Source organism: Lytechinus pictus, chromosome 10 (genome assembly GCF_037042905.1).
Source record: "Lytechinus pictus isolate F3 Inbred chromosome 10, Lp3.0, whole genome shotgun sequence".
Taxonomy (NCBI): Eukaryota; Metazoa; Echinodermata; class Echinoidea; order Temnopleuroida; family Toxopneustidae; genus Lytechinus; species Lytechinus pictus.
Genome location: NC_087254.1, coordinates 2599809 through 2613711, shown reverse-complemented (window position 1 = coordinate 2613711; position 13903 = coordinate 2599809). Strand labels below are relative to the sequence as shown.

At 36.4% G+C, this 13903-nt stretch overlaps 1 protein-coding gene across 1 annotated transcript in view; it reads right to left on the bottom strand.

Moving 5' to 3' along the window:
• LOC129269596 (metallophosphoesterase 1 homolog) overlaps positions 1 to 13903 on the bottom strand; it is a 59357-nt gene that overhangs the window by 41229 nt on the left and 4225 nt on the right. Inside the window, exon 2 of the mRNA XM_064105774.1 lies at positions 6294 to 6431. Within this exon, the coding sequence (XP_063961844.1) occupies positions 6294 to 6431 (138 nt within the window). The remainder of the gene's footprint in view (positions 1 to 6293; positions 6432 to 13903) is intronic.

Below are 13903 nucleotides of genomic sequence, written 5' to 3'. Positions count from 1 at the left end.
GATCTGATCAAACACAAGAATGTACTATGTTAGGATCTATCTTGTCTTTCAGTAGGAGCATGGTGGATGTATGGTAGCACATTGATCTGATCAAAACACAAGAATGTACTATGTTAGGATCTATCTTGTCTTTCACTAGGAGGACGGTGGATGTATGGTAGCACATTGATCTGATCAAAACACAAGAATGTACTATGTTAGGATCTATCTTGTCTTTCACTAGGAGGACGATGGTTGTATGGTTGCACATTGATCTGATCAAACACAAGAATGTACCATGTTAGGATCTTTCTTGTCTTTCACTAGGAGGACGGTGGATGTATGGTAGCACATTGATCTGATCAAAACACAAGAATGTACTATGTTAGGATCTATCTTGTCTTTCACTAGGAGGATGGTGGATGTATGGTTGCACATTGATCTGATCAAACACAAGAATGTACCATGTTAGGATCTATCTTGTCTTTTATTAGGAGGACGGTGGATGTATGGTATCACCTTGATATGATCAAAACACAAGAATGTACTATGTTAGGATCTATCTTGTCTTTCACTAGGAGGACGGTGGATGTATGGTTGCACATTGATCTGATCAAACACAAGAATGTACTATGTTAGGATCTATCTTGTCTTTCATTAGAAGGACGGTGGATGTATGGTAGCACATTGATCTGATCAAAACACAAGAATGTACTATGTTAGGATCTATCTTGTCTTTCACTAGGAGGACGTTGGATGTATGGTATCACCTTGATCTGATCAAAACACAAGAATGTACTATGTTAGGATCTATCTTGTCTTTCACTAGGAGGACGGTGGATGTATGGTTGCACATTGATCTGATCAAACACAAGAATGTACTATGTTAGGATCTATCTTGTCTTTCATTAGGAGGACGTTGGATGTATGGTAGCACATTGATCTGATCAAAACACAAGAATGTACTATATTAGGATCTATCTTGTCTTTCACTAGGAGGACGGTGGATGTATGGTAGCAAATTGATCTGATCAAAACACAAGAATGTACTATGTTAGGATCTATCTTGTCTTTCATTAGGACGATGGTTGTATGGTAGCACATTGATCTGATCAAAACACAAGAATGTACCATGTTAGGATCTATCTTGTCTTTCACTAGGAGGACGGTGGATGTATGGTAGCACATTGATCTGATCAAAACACAAGAATGTACCATGTTAGGATCTATCTTGTCTTTCACTAGGAGGACGGTGGATGTATGGTAGCACATTGATCTGATCAAAACACAAGAATGTACTATGTTAGAATCTATCTTGTCTTTCATTAGGAGGACGGTGGTTGTATGGTAGCACATTGATCTGATCAAAACACAAGGATGTACTATGTTAAGATCTATCTTGTCTTTCATTAGGAGGACGGTGGATGTATGGTAGCACATTGATCTGATCAAAACACAAGAATGTATTATGTTAGGATCTATCTTGTCTTTCATTAGGAGGACGATGGTTGTATGGTAGCACATTGATCTGATCAAAACACAAGAATGTACTATGTTAGGATTAAGTTAGGATCTATCTTGTCTTATATTAGGAGGACGGTGGATGTATGGTAGCACATTGATCTGATCAAAACACAAGAATGTACTATGTTAGGATCTATCTTGTCTTTCATTAGGAGGACGGTGGATGTATGGTAGCACATTGATCTGATCAAAACACAAGAATGTACTATGTTAAGATCTATCTTGTCTTTCATTAGGAGGACGGTGGATGTATGGTAGCACATTGATCTGATCAAAACACAAGAATGTACTATGTTAGAATCTATCTTGTCTTTCACTAGGAGGACGGTGGATGTATGGTAGCACATTGATCTGATCAAACACAAGAATGTACTATGTTAGGATCTATCTTGTCTTTAATTAGGACGATGGTTGTATGGTAGCACATTGATCTGATCAAACACAAGAATGTACCATGTTAGGATCTATCTTGTCTTTTATTAGGAGGACATTGGATGTATGGTAGCACATTGATCTGATCAAAACACAAGAATGTACTATGTTAGGATTAAGTTAGGATCTATCTTGTCTTTAATTAGGACGATGGTTGTATGGTAGCACATTGATCTGATCAAACACAAGAATGTACCATGTTAGGATCTATCTTGTCTTTTATTAGGAGGACATTGGATGTATGGTAGCACATTGATCTGATCAAAACACAAGAATGTACTATGTTAGGATTAAGTTAGGATCTATCTTGTCTTTCATTAGGAGGACGGTGGATGTATGGTAGCACATTGATCTGATCAAAACACAAGAATGTACTATGTTAGGATCTATCTTGTCTTTCATTAGGAGGACGATGGTTGTATGGTAGCACATTGATCTGATCAAAACACAAGAATGTACTATGTTAGGATCTATCTTGTCTTTCATTAGAAGGACGATGGTTGTATGGTAGTACATTGATCTGATCAAAACACAAGAATGTTCTATGTTAAGATTAAGTTAGGATCTATCTTGTCTTTCATTAGGAGGACGGTGGATGTATGGTAGCACATTGATCTGATCAAAACACAAGAATGTACTATATTAGGATCTATCTTGTCTTTCATTAGGACGATGGTTGTATGGTAGCACATTGATCTGATCAAACACAAGAATGTACTATATTAGGATCTATCTTGTCTTTCACTAGGAGGACGGTGGATGTATGGTAGCACATTGATCTGATCAAAACACAAGAATGTACTATATTAGGATCTATCTTGTCTTTCATTAGAAGGACGATGGTTGTATGGTAGCACATTGATCTGATCAAAATACAAGAATGTATTATGTTAGGATCTATCTTTTCATTCATTAGGGGGACAATAGTTGTATGGTAGCACATTGATCTGATCAAAACACAAGAATGTTCTATGTTAAGATTAAGTTAGGATCTATCTTGTCTTTCATTAGGAGGACGGTGGATGAATGGTAGCACATTGATCTGATCAAAACACAAGAATGTACTATGTTTATAGGATCTATCTTGTCTTTCATTAGGAGGATGGTGGATGTATGGTAGCACATTGATCTGATCAAAACATAAGAATGTACTATGTTAGGATCTATCTTGTCTTTCACTAGGAGGACGGTGGATGTATGGTAGCACATTGATCTGATCAAAATACAAGAATGTACTATGTTTCTATCTTGTCTTTCGTTAGGACGGTGGATGTATGGTAGCACATTGATCTGATCAAAACACAAGAATGTACTATGTTTATAGGATCTATCTTGTCTTTCATTAGGAGGATGGTGGATGTATGGTAGCACATTGATCTGATCAAAACACAAGAATGTACTATGTTAGGATCTATCTTGTCTTTCACTAGGAGGACGGTGGATGAATGGTAGCACATTGATCTGATCAAAACACAAGAATGTACTATGTTTATAGGATCTATCTTGTCTTTCATTAGGAGGATGGTGGATGTATGGTAGCACATTGATCTGATCAAAACACAAGAATGTACTATGTTTATAGGATCTATCTTGTCTTTCACTAGGAGGACGGTGGATGTATGGTAGCACATTGATCTGATCAAAATACAAGAATGTACTATGTTTCTATCTTGTCTTTCATTAGGAGGACGGTGGATGTATGGTAGCACATTGATCTGATCAAAACACAAGAATGTACTATGTTTATAGGATCTATCTTGTCTTTCATTAGGAGGACGGTGGATGTATGGTAGCACATTGATCTGATCAAAACACAAGAATGTACTATGTTAGGATCTATCTTGTCTTTCATTAGGAGGACGTTGGATGTATGGTAGCACATTGATCTGATCAAAACACAAGAATGTACTATGTCAGGATCCATCTTGTCTTTCACTAGGAGGACGATGTTGAAATGTTTCATAACGGTGGTCTTGTGAGTGGGGCGGCTTATGAATGGAACTTTTGTCATTCGGAGTATCTACAGAACTAAAAAATTAGTTCTGAAATAGGGGGTCATCAAGCGGCACGTCCCCATACCACCAACATGTGTGAGTGCCCCCCTCCTCGGGGTTGTTCCTTTGCAATCAACAAGAAGCCCAATGATTGGTCACAGTGCTGATGCATGCATGGGGGTACATTATATTCTGAAAACAATTTGTACAAAAGACATACTTTGGCTTGGCTGATAAATCCTTGTATTTCAAAATTTTAAACATTTTAAAGGCAACTTTAAAAGACTGTATTTCATAGCAATGGTGACAGTCTCATCTGTGACCAGCACCACGAAACCCACAAAAAGTCACCAGAAATGATAAAAATAGTCCTACCGAAAATGATATACTAAGCTTTATAATGATACATAACTCATGATTGATCCTAACCCACACAAGAGAATGTTCACTACCATGGAACACTTCTTTTTGAGAAATTAGACAAAAGGAAGATTAAAAATCAATAGAATTTCCATTGAAATACATGTAATTATCAGCTTGCCCCCAAAGTTCACACACTTATTAGGTACATCCTGTCCATTAGTTTGAAAAAAGTATCAATGTTAGAAGTTATCCTGTTTTAAATTTATAGGAGTTCAAAGAGAGATGATTTTTCAGGTTTTCATGAAAACAAAACATATACATTGACTCAAAAAGACAAAAATAGGTATATAGTAAAACACTCAAAAATTGTACTTTAGATTTGATTGGTACATACAAATGTTTACTTTAAATAGGGGAGAGTACAGTATACTTTTTCCGAAAACATAAAAATCTGAAATTTGAACATTCTGACCAAAATACTCTTAATTAGCTCCAATTGAAAGCCACACCGTGTGACTTTTTGTGGGTTTTGTGGTGCTGGGTCACATATTGTCTGAAAACAGTCTCCTGATACCTGTGGTAAAAAAATATTTTGCCCAGGGGGCCAGTCAAATATATTGCTGTACACACGCATGACCAAAAAAATGCGCTGAAAGGGGTATTCTTTCAGTTTTGGGCGCAGGCCGCACGGGCACTTGTAAAGGGTATCGAAAACACTGATTTAAAAAAAGGGATGTTTTCAAATACTGGTCAAATTGTCAATTGCGGGGTCAAACGTATTTAGGGTATTTTTTCCAAATCTTTTTTTTTTAGACTAGCCAAAAGTGTTTAGGGTATGTTTTTTTCCCCAGTGTCATATTCTGACGAAAACTGGTTTAGGGGCCAAAATGTAAAGCCTGCGAAAACTTGTTTAGGGGGTTATTTTGCACACAGTGAAAAACTCATTTAGGGGGTGTTCGGAAATTACTTGGTCTCGTGTGTGTACAGCAATATATTTGACTCCCCCCCCCCCCTCAGGCAATTTTGAGGCAAAATAAGGTTGCTACCCATGTTATAACTCTAAAATCAAACTTATTCTGAGCTGTCATCAAAATATTTAAATTTTGAGATACAAGGTTTTATCAGCCCAGCCAACAATACGACTCTAGATGCTGGCAATGCAGGCTTTCCATACAGTATCTGAGATTGATTAGATAAATTGCAACTCTTTGTAGGATCTGTAGACGTTTCTTTCATGGCAATTATGATTATTGTATTTCAGATTAAAATAACAGAAATATGGTGCTACTATCGATAGAACTATTAAAAGAATTCAAAACTGTTGATATTTCTTTACTTGGGACCTTTGAGAATAAAATCAATGATACCGTTATAATAGATAAATACATCTTTTTATTACAAAACTAACTCCTGAATAAATGTCAATATATTTTCAAATTACTTGTTCAAAATAACACTCAACTTTTCCATTTTAATACAAAATCATCAGAATAAACCACAAGTATGGCCAGAAAAACCAAAATTGAACAGAAGTTCTTGTCAAACAAATTACATGAAAAGAAGAACATTGACTGTCTGAAGATTACAGTAGGTCAGGTGTGGAAAGATGCACTAAAATTGATATTTACACTTGACTTGGTCTGAACTTCTTTTTTTTTCAATTTGGGTATCCTGATATGGCGGTTGTCTCTGTATGTCAAAAACACCTTCACTATGATCTTTTTTCAATTCTATTCAAAGGTAGTAACAAACTTCATTTACATCATAAAAGCTTCATGTAACATGTATGTACATCAATTTCTTTATCTGCAATTTATAGACATGAGCCAAAATATCTGGCTGAATTGCTATGAATCCATAAAATATTTCCTTTTGGCTATAGAGAGTGTAATCTTGAAGTGGCTCAACCAATTTAAACGTTGCATTTCTTTCATTTGGGCCTAACTCTTACGTCTGGAAACTAAATTAAAATCTACGTTGTTGTTATCGTATCTGACATACCTTGTGGAAGGCTACGTGTTTATATTGCACTGCTTCGGTGACAGACGAGAAATGCTTCTCAAATCTCGAGATCTTCTGTGAGGTAATAGGATCGTTGCCTTCTCCTCCTATGTCATTGTCCCCTGCCAGATAGATTATCTACAGGATAAAGAGATATGATATGCATGTAATTAATATAACACTGATTTAATGGCTCTAAACCTCTAACCAAATTTAGAATTAGTGTCTTCATAATGAACTTCACTATACTTGAGGGGAAGAAATAAAATACTCTGAGAAAAGGATCAATAATCTAATAATTATTCAACAAATCACTGAAAATCCCTATTGCTATTAAATCGCTATGTAATTTTCAAACAAAGCCTACATGTATTTACTGACGGTAATTTTGAGCAGGAAGGCCATAGAAGTGAATTAAAATTAGAAGAAATTGAATCTTTATTCTGTATTTTATTGCCCTTTGCCATGCAAATCTGTTTATTCACAAAGAGATGAGTGTCTGAAACCAGGGAGCTTGCTGAAACACATTAAAGGGGAAGTTTGTTGCAAAAATACAAAAAAATGAAATAAAATGGTGAAGCTTTGAGGAAAATCCATCAAAGATCAAGAAAGTTACCAGAATTTTAATTATTTTATATTTTGATGTCATATACGTGCAGCTGCCCCCTTATGTTATGTAATATAAAAAAATATAAATTTCAATTTAAATGGGCTGTGATAACTCAAATTTAATTTCTTTCAGTAGCAGATTATCATGTGAAATGATTCGTCTATTGATATACTGAAGGTAACAATAAACCTCTTTTTCAAGTTTTTGAGAAAATGACAGTTTATTGAATTTTTTGTACAATACGATATATGGGGAGGCTGCATGCTTCCAGATGACGTCATAAATTAAAAAAAATTAAAATTCTAATATCTTTTTTTAATTAAGTCATTGAATTTTCGATGGATTTTCCTAAAATGCCTTGACAAATATTTCTTATTATGTTTTTTTCTCAGTTATTTTCAACATAAACTTTTTGTAAGGGCGAACTACCCTTCAAGTTGCACATCAATGCATAGGTTATTTTGATTTTTGAATTACAGGTAGGCTACTACATATTGACTACATTTTGGCCTGAAAATACCTGTATACTTCTGATGTCCTACAAATCAGTGGATCCACAACAAAGCGCGCCATCTATTGATTGCAGCAGACGGGTCAATTTCTAACTTCGGGGGTCAACATCAAACGCAGGCGCAGGCAGCGCACATTGCTAGTGTAGTGTAATGTGACTGTCATGCTTCAAAAATGAAAACCATATGGAAAATGTGGAGGAAGAATTCACCAAAACGGTCTAAATTTCGCAAATGAATATGTGGCATATTTCTCTCCCACCTCATGGACCCTGATAATCAGCATACTTTAAGCAAGTCGGCCCAACCACGTCGGCCAGCGAAGCATAATCGCATGCATGTACTAGTGCGCACAGCAGATGTCAACCTTTTTCCCATGAGGCATTGCGAATTTTCACCTGTCTGCCTCCACCCAATAGATGGCGCACGGTATTGTGAATCCACTGAATTCTGCTCGAAACCTTTCCCATACAAACTTTAATATACCCCTGCAGATATAGCCAGACAAGCTCTCTCATAAAAGATGTTACTTTTAAATACAAACCTTTGAATAGACCTTAGACACCATTCTCATTACACTAGTTAGTTTACTGGAAACCGGTTCAGGAAACCAGTTTGGAAGATCACTTTGCTAGCGTTCCCATTTGATCACCTAAAAGTGGTTTTCAAAACCACTTCACGGGAAGCGATCTTGTTGCTATGGGAATGCTCTCGGTTTCACATGAAATTTGAAACCACAGCGTAGGCATTCTCCACACATCATGTGCAAAGATCGCTTCCCGAAGAATGGTTGTGTCCTCTTACGCTAAAACCAGTTTAACAAGGCAAAGCGATCTTGAAAACTACATTGCGAGATGGTTTTCTGAACCGGTTTGGAAGATCGCTTCAACCATTCTCATTACACATTAAACCAGTTTCCACTACTTTTCTAGTTTCCAGTAAACTAGTTTTAGGATGGTTATGAGAACGGGGTCTTATTTTAATCTACAATGCATATCCTCTAAGTCTTTTCTATACAATAAACTAACTAGTATAAACATATTTAATATTGGATCCCTGCACTGGCCACTCAGGCACTAACTACAAATTTTATTGACCTTCAAAAGCATGATCTTATTCTCAAAATGAACTTTTAATAGTATTAAAGCTGACCCTACCATCAAGAATTTTTTTTATTGATTTGGACATGAAAGCAGGTACAGTACAAGTACATGTACATGTACATGTATGGGGCAAAAGCCGGCAATGGTAATATTACATTTTAAATGAGAAACTATTCTACATATATGGTAGCATGAAAGAGGCACCTACACAAAGTGGATTTATAGAAAGCATGAAAGACATAATAACCTTTCCTTACACTTATAATGTAAAACATGTACTGGCTCACCAGGTACATGTACTCAATAATTATTAAGCTAGCTTGTCAGTTTTATTATTAAACTTGTAACTTACCATAAATAAATCTTCAAAAAATAAAAAAAATCATAATTTAAAAAATGCATGCGAAAATTAAGAAGCAGGGTACAGAATGGCATGAATATAACTCAATGTTTGAAGTGAACAATTGTCAGGATTTACACAATGTACTGGACTGGGCCCTGACGGGAATGATTTTAGAAAAACTAGTATGTGTACACACAAGACTTTTTAAAGAAGTCTATGAAATGTATGTGGAGCAAATTGAGATGGATACCAGAAAATTATTCCCTGTCCTGTATTAAACATACATATTAATGATTAATATTGGGGCTGGATTGATTGCAGTATAAACTAGCCCTATGATCAATCGATATAGCTTTTTATGTTCTGGTCATGAGAAGAACTTCTGGATGAAACTTTTTCAAAGTGACTAGGTGGTTTCAGACCTCCTCGAAGTTCGCCAGTTCCAGGTATTCTCTGATCGGGAAATTTACCCCGATCAGAAAAATACCAGGTATTTTGGCGGTGTGAAAGCAAACTACGCGTAATATCCCCGAAAGAAAATACCCGATAAATAGTAGGTACTTGGCGAAATTACGAGAACTTTCGCGGGGATTTTTCCAAGGTCGTGGGTATTTTGGCGGTCTGAAAGCAAATTACGGGAACTTTTAGCCCAGCGTGTCGTTGGGTGCGGCGCCGTGCATGGGTTGCTGCTGGGCTAGTGATTTTGAATTTCGCGCCTTGCTGCTTATCAGACCATACTGCGCATGCTCGTAACTTCAGGAACTTATCCCGAAGGGTATGTTTCAGGGCGGTGTGAATGCAGGAATAATTAATGGGTATTTTTCAGCCTAAAAAAGTTCTCGTAATTTAACGGGGATTCTTGTGATCGAGGCGGTTTGAAACCACCTACTGTGAAAGATCCTAATAAAACCACTTTGGTTTCAGTAAAGCCAAGGTTACACCAGAACAAATTTATCCCCCATAAATTCGGACTAATTCTACCCGAATATGGCCAGATTTGGATTATATTTTCAGTGGATTTGATTAAGGCATTTGAGATTCAGTCTCGTATCAGAACAGAATTGCAAAGAATTGACACAAATCAATTATGGCCATTCCACATAAAGCGATATGCAAACCTAAATAGTGGCAAGAAACGAGCCAAAGGTGGCCAGAAAAATGCTGAATGAAAAAACATATGTTGACCCGAATCTGAACTTATATGTAAATGGCAGAATTAGCAAAATATGCCACCGAATTTCCTAAACAAGCCCCCAGAATCGACCGAATTGGGCCCAAATTGGACGATTTGATTATATAATAGGGTCCAAATCACCTTTTTGGCTATATTTGCAAGACTATTGGGGTCATCAAGGCCATTCCTTTGATCTATTCTGCAGCAATTCAGCTGCGATTCTGCCATATTTCGGCTCATTCGCCTTTATTCTGCTTTGTATTCGGGTGATGGATGGTATGGATCTGGAGCAGTATGGGCATTCTGGGCAGATTCATCTCTTTTTGTGATATTAGGTTCAATTTGGCTAAATTAGATCTGAATGATAAAAATAGGTCAAAATCTGCCCAGAATGACCCGAATCCAACCAAATTCAATCTGAATACATCCAGAATGTGGCCAGAATAAAGTCATATTCAGGAGTAATACATGTTTTGGAGGGTACATGTAGCTTTATATATTCGGCTGGTTTTGAACATTTCAGAAGGACCCAAATCCCTCCACGAATGTTCGAGAATAATACCCAATATTCAAAACGTGCTTTTCCCTAATGATGGCCCAAAGCGCTCACGATTTCAATTTACCTAATTCACAAAAACTAATACAGAATGACATACATTATACATGCAAATGTACCTCCCAAATATTCTCGCATTTAGAGAGAGGGAAGAGAAATGCACTCCCAAATCCACCCAAATGAAATATGTGTACTCAGATGGATTCGCATTTCGCAGCTGATTCGGTCCCAGTGTATAAAGTTAACCAAGGCTTAAATAGGGCAATGGAATAATCCAAATGACAACAAATTGACCCAATTTTACCGAAGGTCACTTGCACAACACATACATAAAAACATTTACAGGACAAATCAAATTGTCTGCCTGACTGTTTAGCCAGAATACTCTCAACTCCCTAGTTTTCTTCATTTCAAGCAGTGGACCATTCTTTTATAGAAAGGATTCAATAGCCCACAAAGATTTCCATCTTTCATACAACTCATCTCGTTCATTACTAGTGTAGGGACAGTGATTTTCCGTTTTACCGGTAAATAAAACAGAAATTCAGTTTGGTTCTTATGATATTCATGTAAAAATTCACCTTTGCAAAACGGAATTCAGGTTTATGCTGTGTACATTTTCAGTGACAAAACGGAATTTCCAATTTTAGATCAAGTTGAAACGGATTAACAGATTTTCAGAAACGGAAAAGACCATTTTTTTTCTAAACAGAATATAACTGTCTCTACTAGTGAATGTACATGAATGTGCATGAATGACTTTTTTTCATGAATGACATTTTTTCATCCCTGTACTAATAGTCCAATGTATTGTAACATTCATCTTTTTCATGTTATTTTTCCTATACGAAATGATGGGGGTGAGATTTTGTTGATATCCTTTATATTTAAAACAAAGACAAACACACATGTTTAGCCCTTCGGAAACATGTGACTATGGGTATACAAACAAAAATGTACATACATGTACATTTCAGTCACTGCATCTATACATAATTGTATACAGTGTAAAAACAATGCCCTTGTTTTCAAAAAAGTTTGAACAACAAATCGATTAAAATCTCATTTGATCAAAATAACTTCAGCTGCACAAAATAAATTTCCTCTCTATTCCCATGTAAAAACAATGCCCAGGTTTTCAAGAAAGTTTAACAACTATGTGATTATACTAAATTTAAAATCTCTGTTTAGCTTCTAGATATTGTACAAATGAACTGTATATCCAGCTGCATAAAATAAATTTCCTCTCTATTCCTGTGTAAAACAATGCCTACACTGTGGTTTTCAAGAAAGTTTAACAACTATGTGATTATACATGTATATTTAAAATCTCTATTTAGCTTCTAGATATTGTACAAATGAACTGTACCCAGCTGCATAAAATAAGCTTTCTATTAAAGTGCAAAAAGGTATTCATGTATCCCTAATCAGACTCCTCTTGGGTTGATATTACACATGAGTGAATGTGAAATGTACATGTACATCGAATATACTGTAGAGTGCATTTCACATGTAGCTACTTTTTGGAGTGCATCTTTTTTATACACAAGTATATACCGTGTTTACATGTGATCGGCTTTTAAATTCAGAACCGCGAGCCGATGCAGAATCGGCTTTTTAGTTTATTTTGCACCGCGTTTACACGCTGCATCGGCTCGCGGTTCAGAATCAGCTTTTGGGGCAAAAACCTGAAATGATCCGTGCACCAACAGTATACGTCATAATATAGCCAACGCTGGATCCGTGCGCTTACAAGTACGTCATAATGGTAAAGTAAATGAAATGCGTGCCAATTGCCCATGCAGAATCGGTTTTCTGTTTACACGTAGTAAGAAAGCCAATTCTGCATCGGCTCGCGGTTCAGAACCTACTACTTTGGTGGTGCAAAATTGCTGATTCTGAACCGAGAGCCGATGCAAGTTAATCGCGTTTACACGCTATGAAAAAGCCGATGCTGCATCGGCTCGTGGTTCAGAACCGCGAGCCGATGCAAAAGCCGATCACATGTAAACACGGTAATATTTTCACTTCAAAAAGAGGTAAAAACCACTCTCAATAGATGCTGATCTCACTCACTCCAAAGTAAGTGAGATTTTCTCACTTTGAGTGGAGTCTTTGAGAGGAGTGTAAATAGGGACCAGATTATTCAATACTAAATACCACATGTAATAGAATACCTGTACATGTAGGTAGATACCTCAGTCTACAGGGTCTTTTATAAATGGTTTTTTTTTTCATACTTGTAGATGGATTCTTGAAAATTGAATTCAGTTTTCAGCTTGTCAATATGATATAAATTGCAGTATAAATCTGAAAAGAGATGAAGTTATCCTAGTCCAGCCCCCCCCCCCCCCCCATCAAAGCAAGACCAAGCATTCATGAGCTTGCTATACAATGGTAGATGTTTATCCCCAATCTGGAATTTGTGTGAGAATATACATGTACATGTACTTTACAAGCTGTGCTGACCAGGAAATTTGTTTCATACCTTTTCAATTTATAATTCCACAAATCTCATTTAGAGTGCAAGCAACTTGCACTTTATTTATTTAATAGCAAAGACACTAAATCTCAAAAGGCACGTTCATGTACCTACAGTACATTTACTTCTCTCTGTGGGAATATTTGCGTTGAGAAAAATGTTGCTCTGGGGCAAATTTTCAAGAGCTGTTTTGAGAGCTTTTATTAAACCAATACATGTACTGCTTTCAAGAACTTTCCTGTATAATTCATTTTCTGCTTCTAAGTTCTCGTTGACATCATTATTGTTCAACAATGTATGTATACCCTCTGCAGATGGTATCCTTGAACAAGTTCAGAAAATAGTTTACAATTGTACATGTACATTTACAATATTTACTGTACATAGGCTAATGGGATAGGGCATTAATTAGAAATTATTTTATTGCCATTTCTTTGTGAACCAAATCTAAATGACACTTTAGTCAAATGAAACATAAGAGGACAAGTAAACAAAGAGGAAAATAGACCAACTGGACATTGAAAGGGGGTATCAGACAAAGTATAACTGCAGCATTGTAGATCCAATTAAAATTAAACCAAATTTATACTAGCAGACCAAATGGTTTTTGTGGTATATCAGGTGGGTGTTTCATAAAGCTGTTCGTAAGTTAAGAGCGACTTTAAGAACCACTGGTGATCCTTTCTTGTGGTAAATGGTATATTCATTGGAGATGGTTTAGCGCGTAATTAGGATCACCAGTCGTTCTTAAAGTCGCTCTTAACTTACGAACAGCTTTATGAAACGGCCCCCAGAAGTACGTAGACCAAGTGAATATCGACCACTGAACAGTG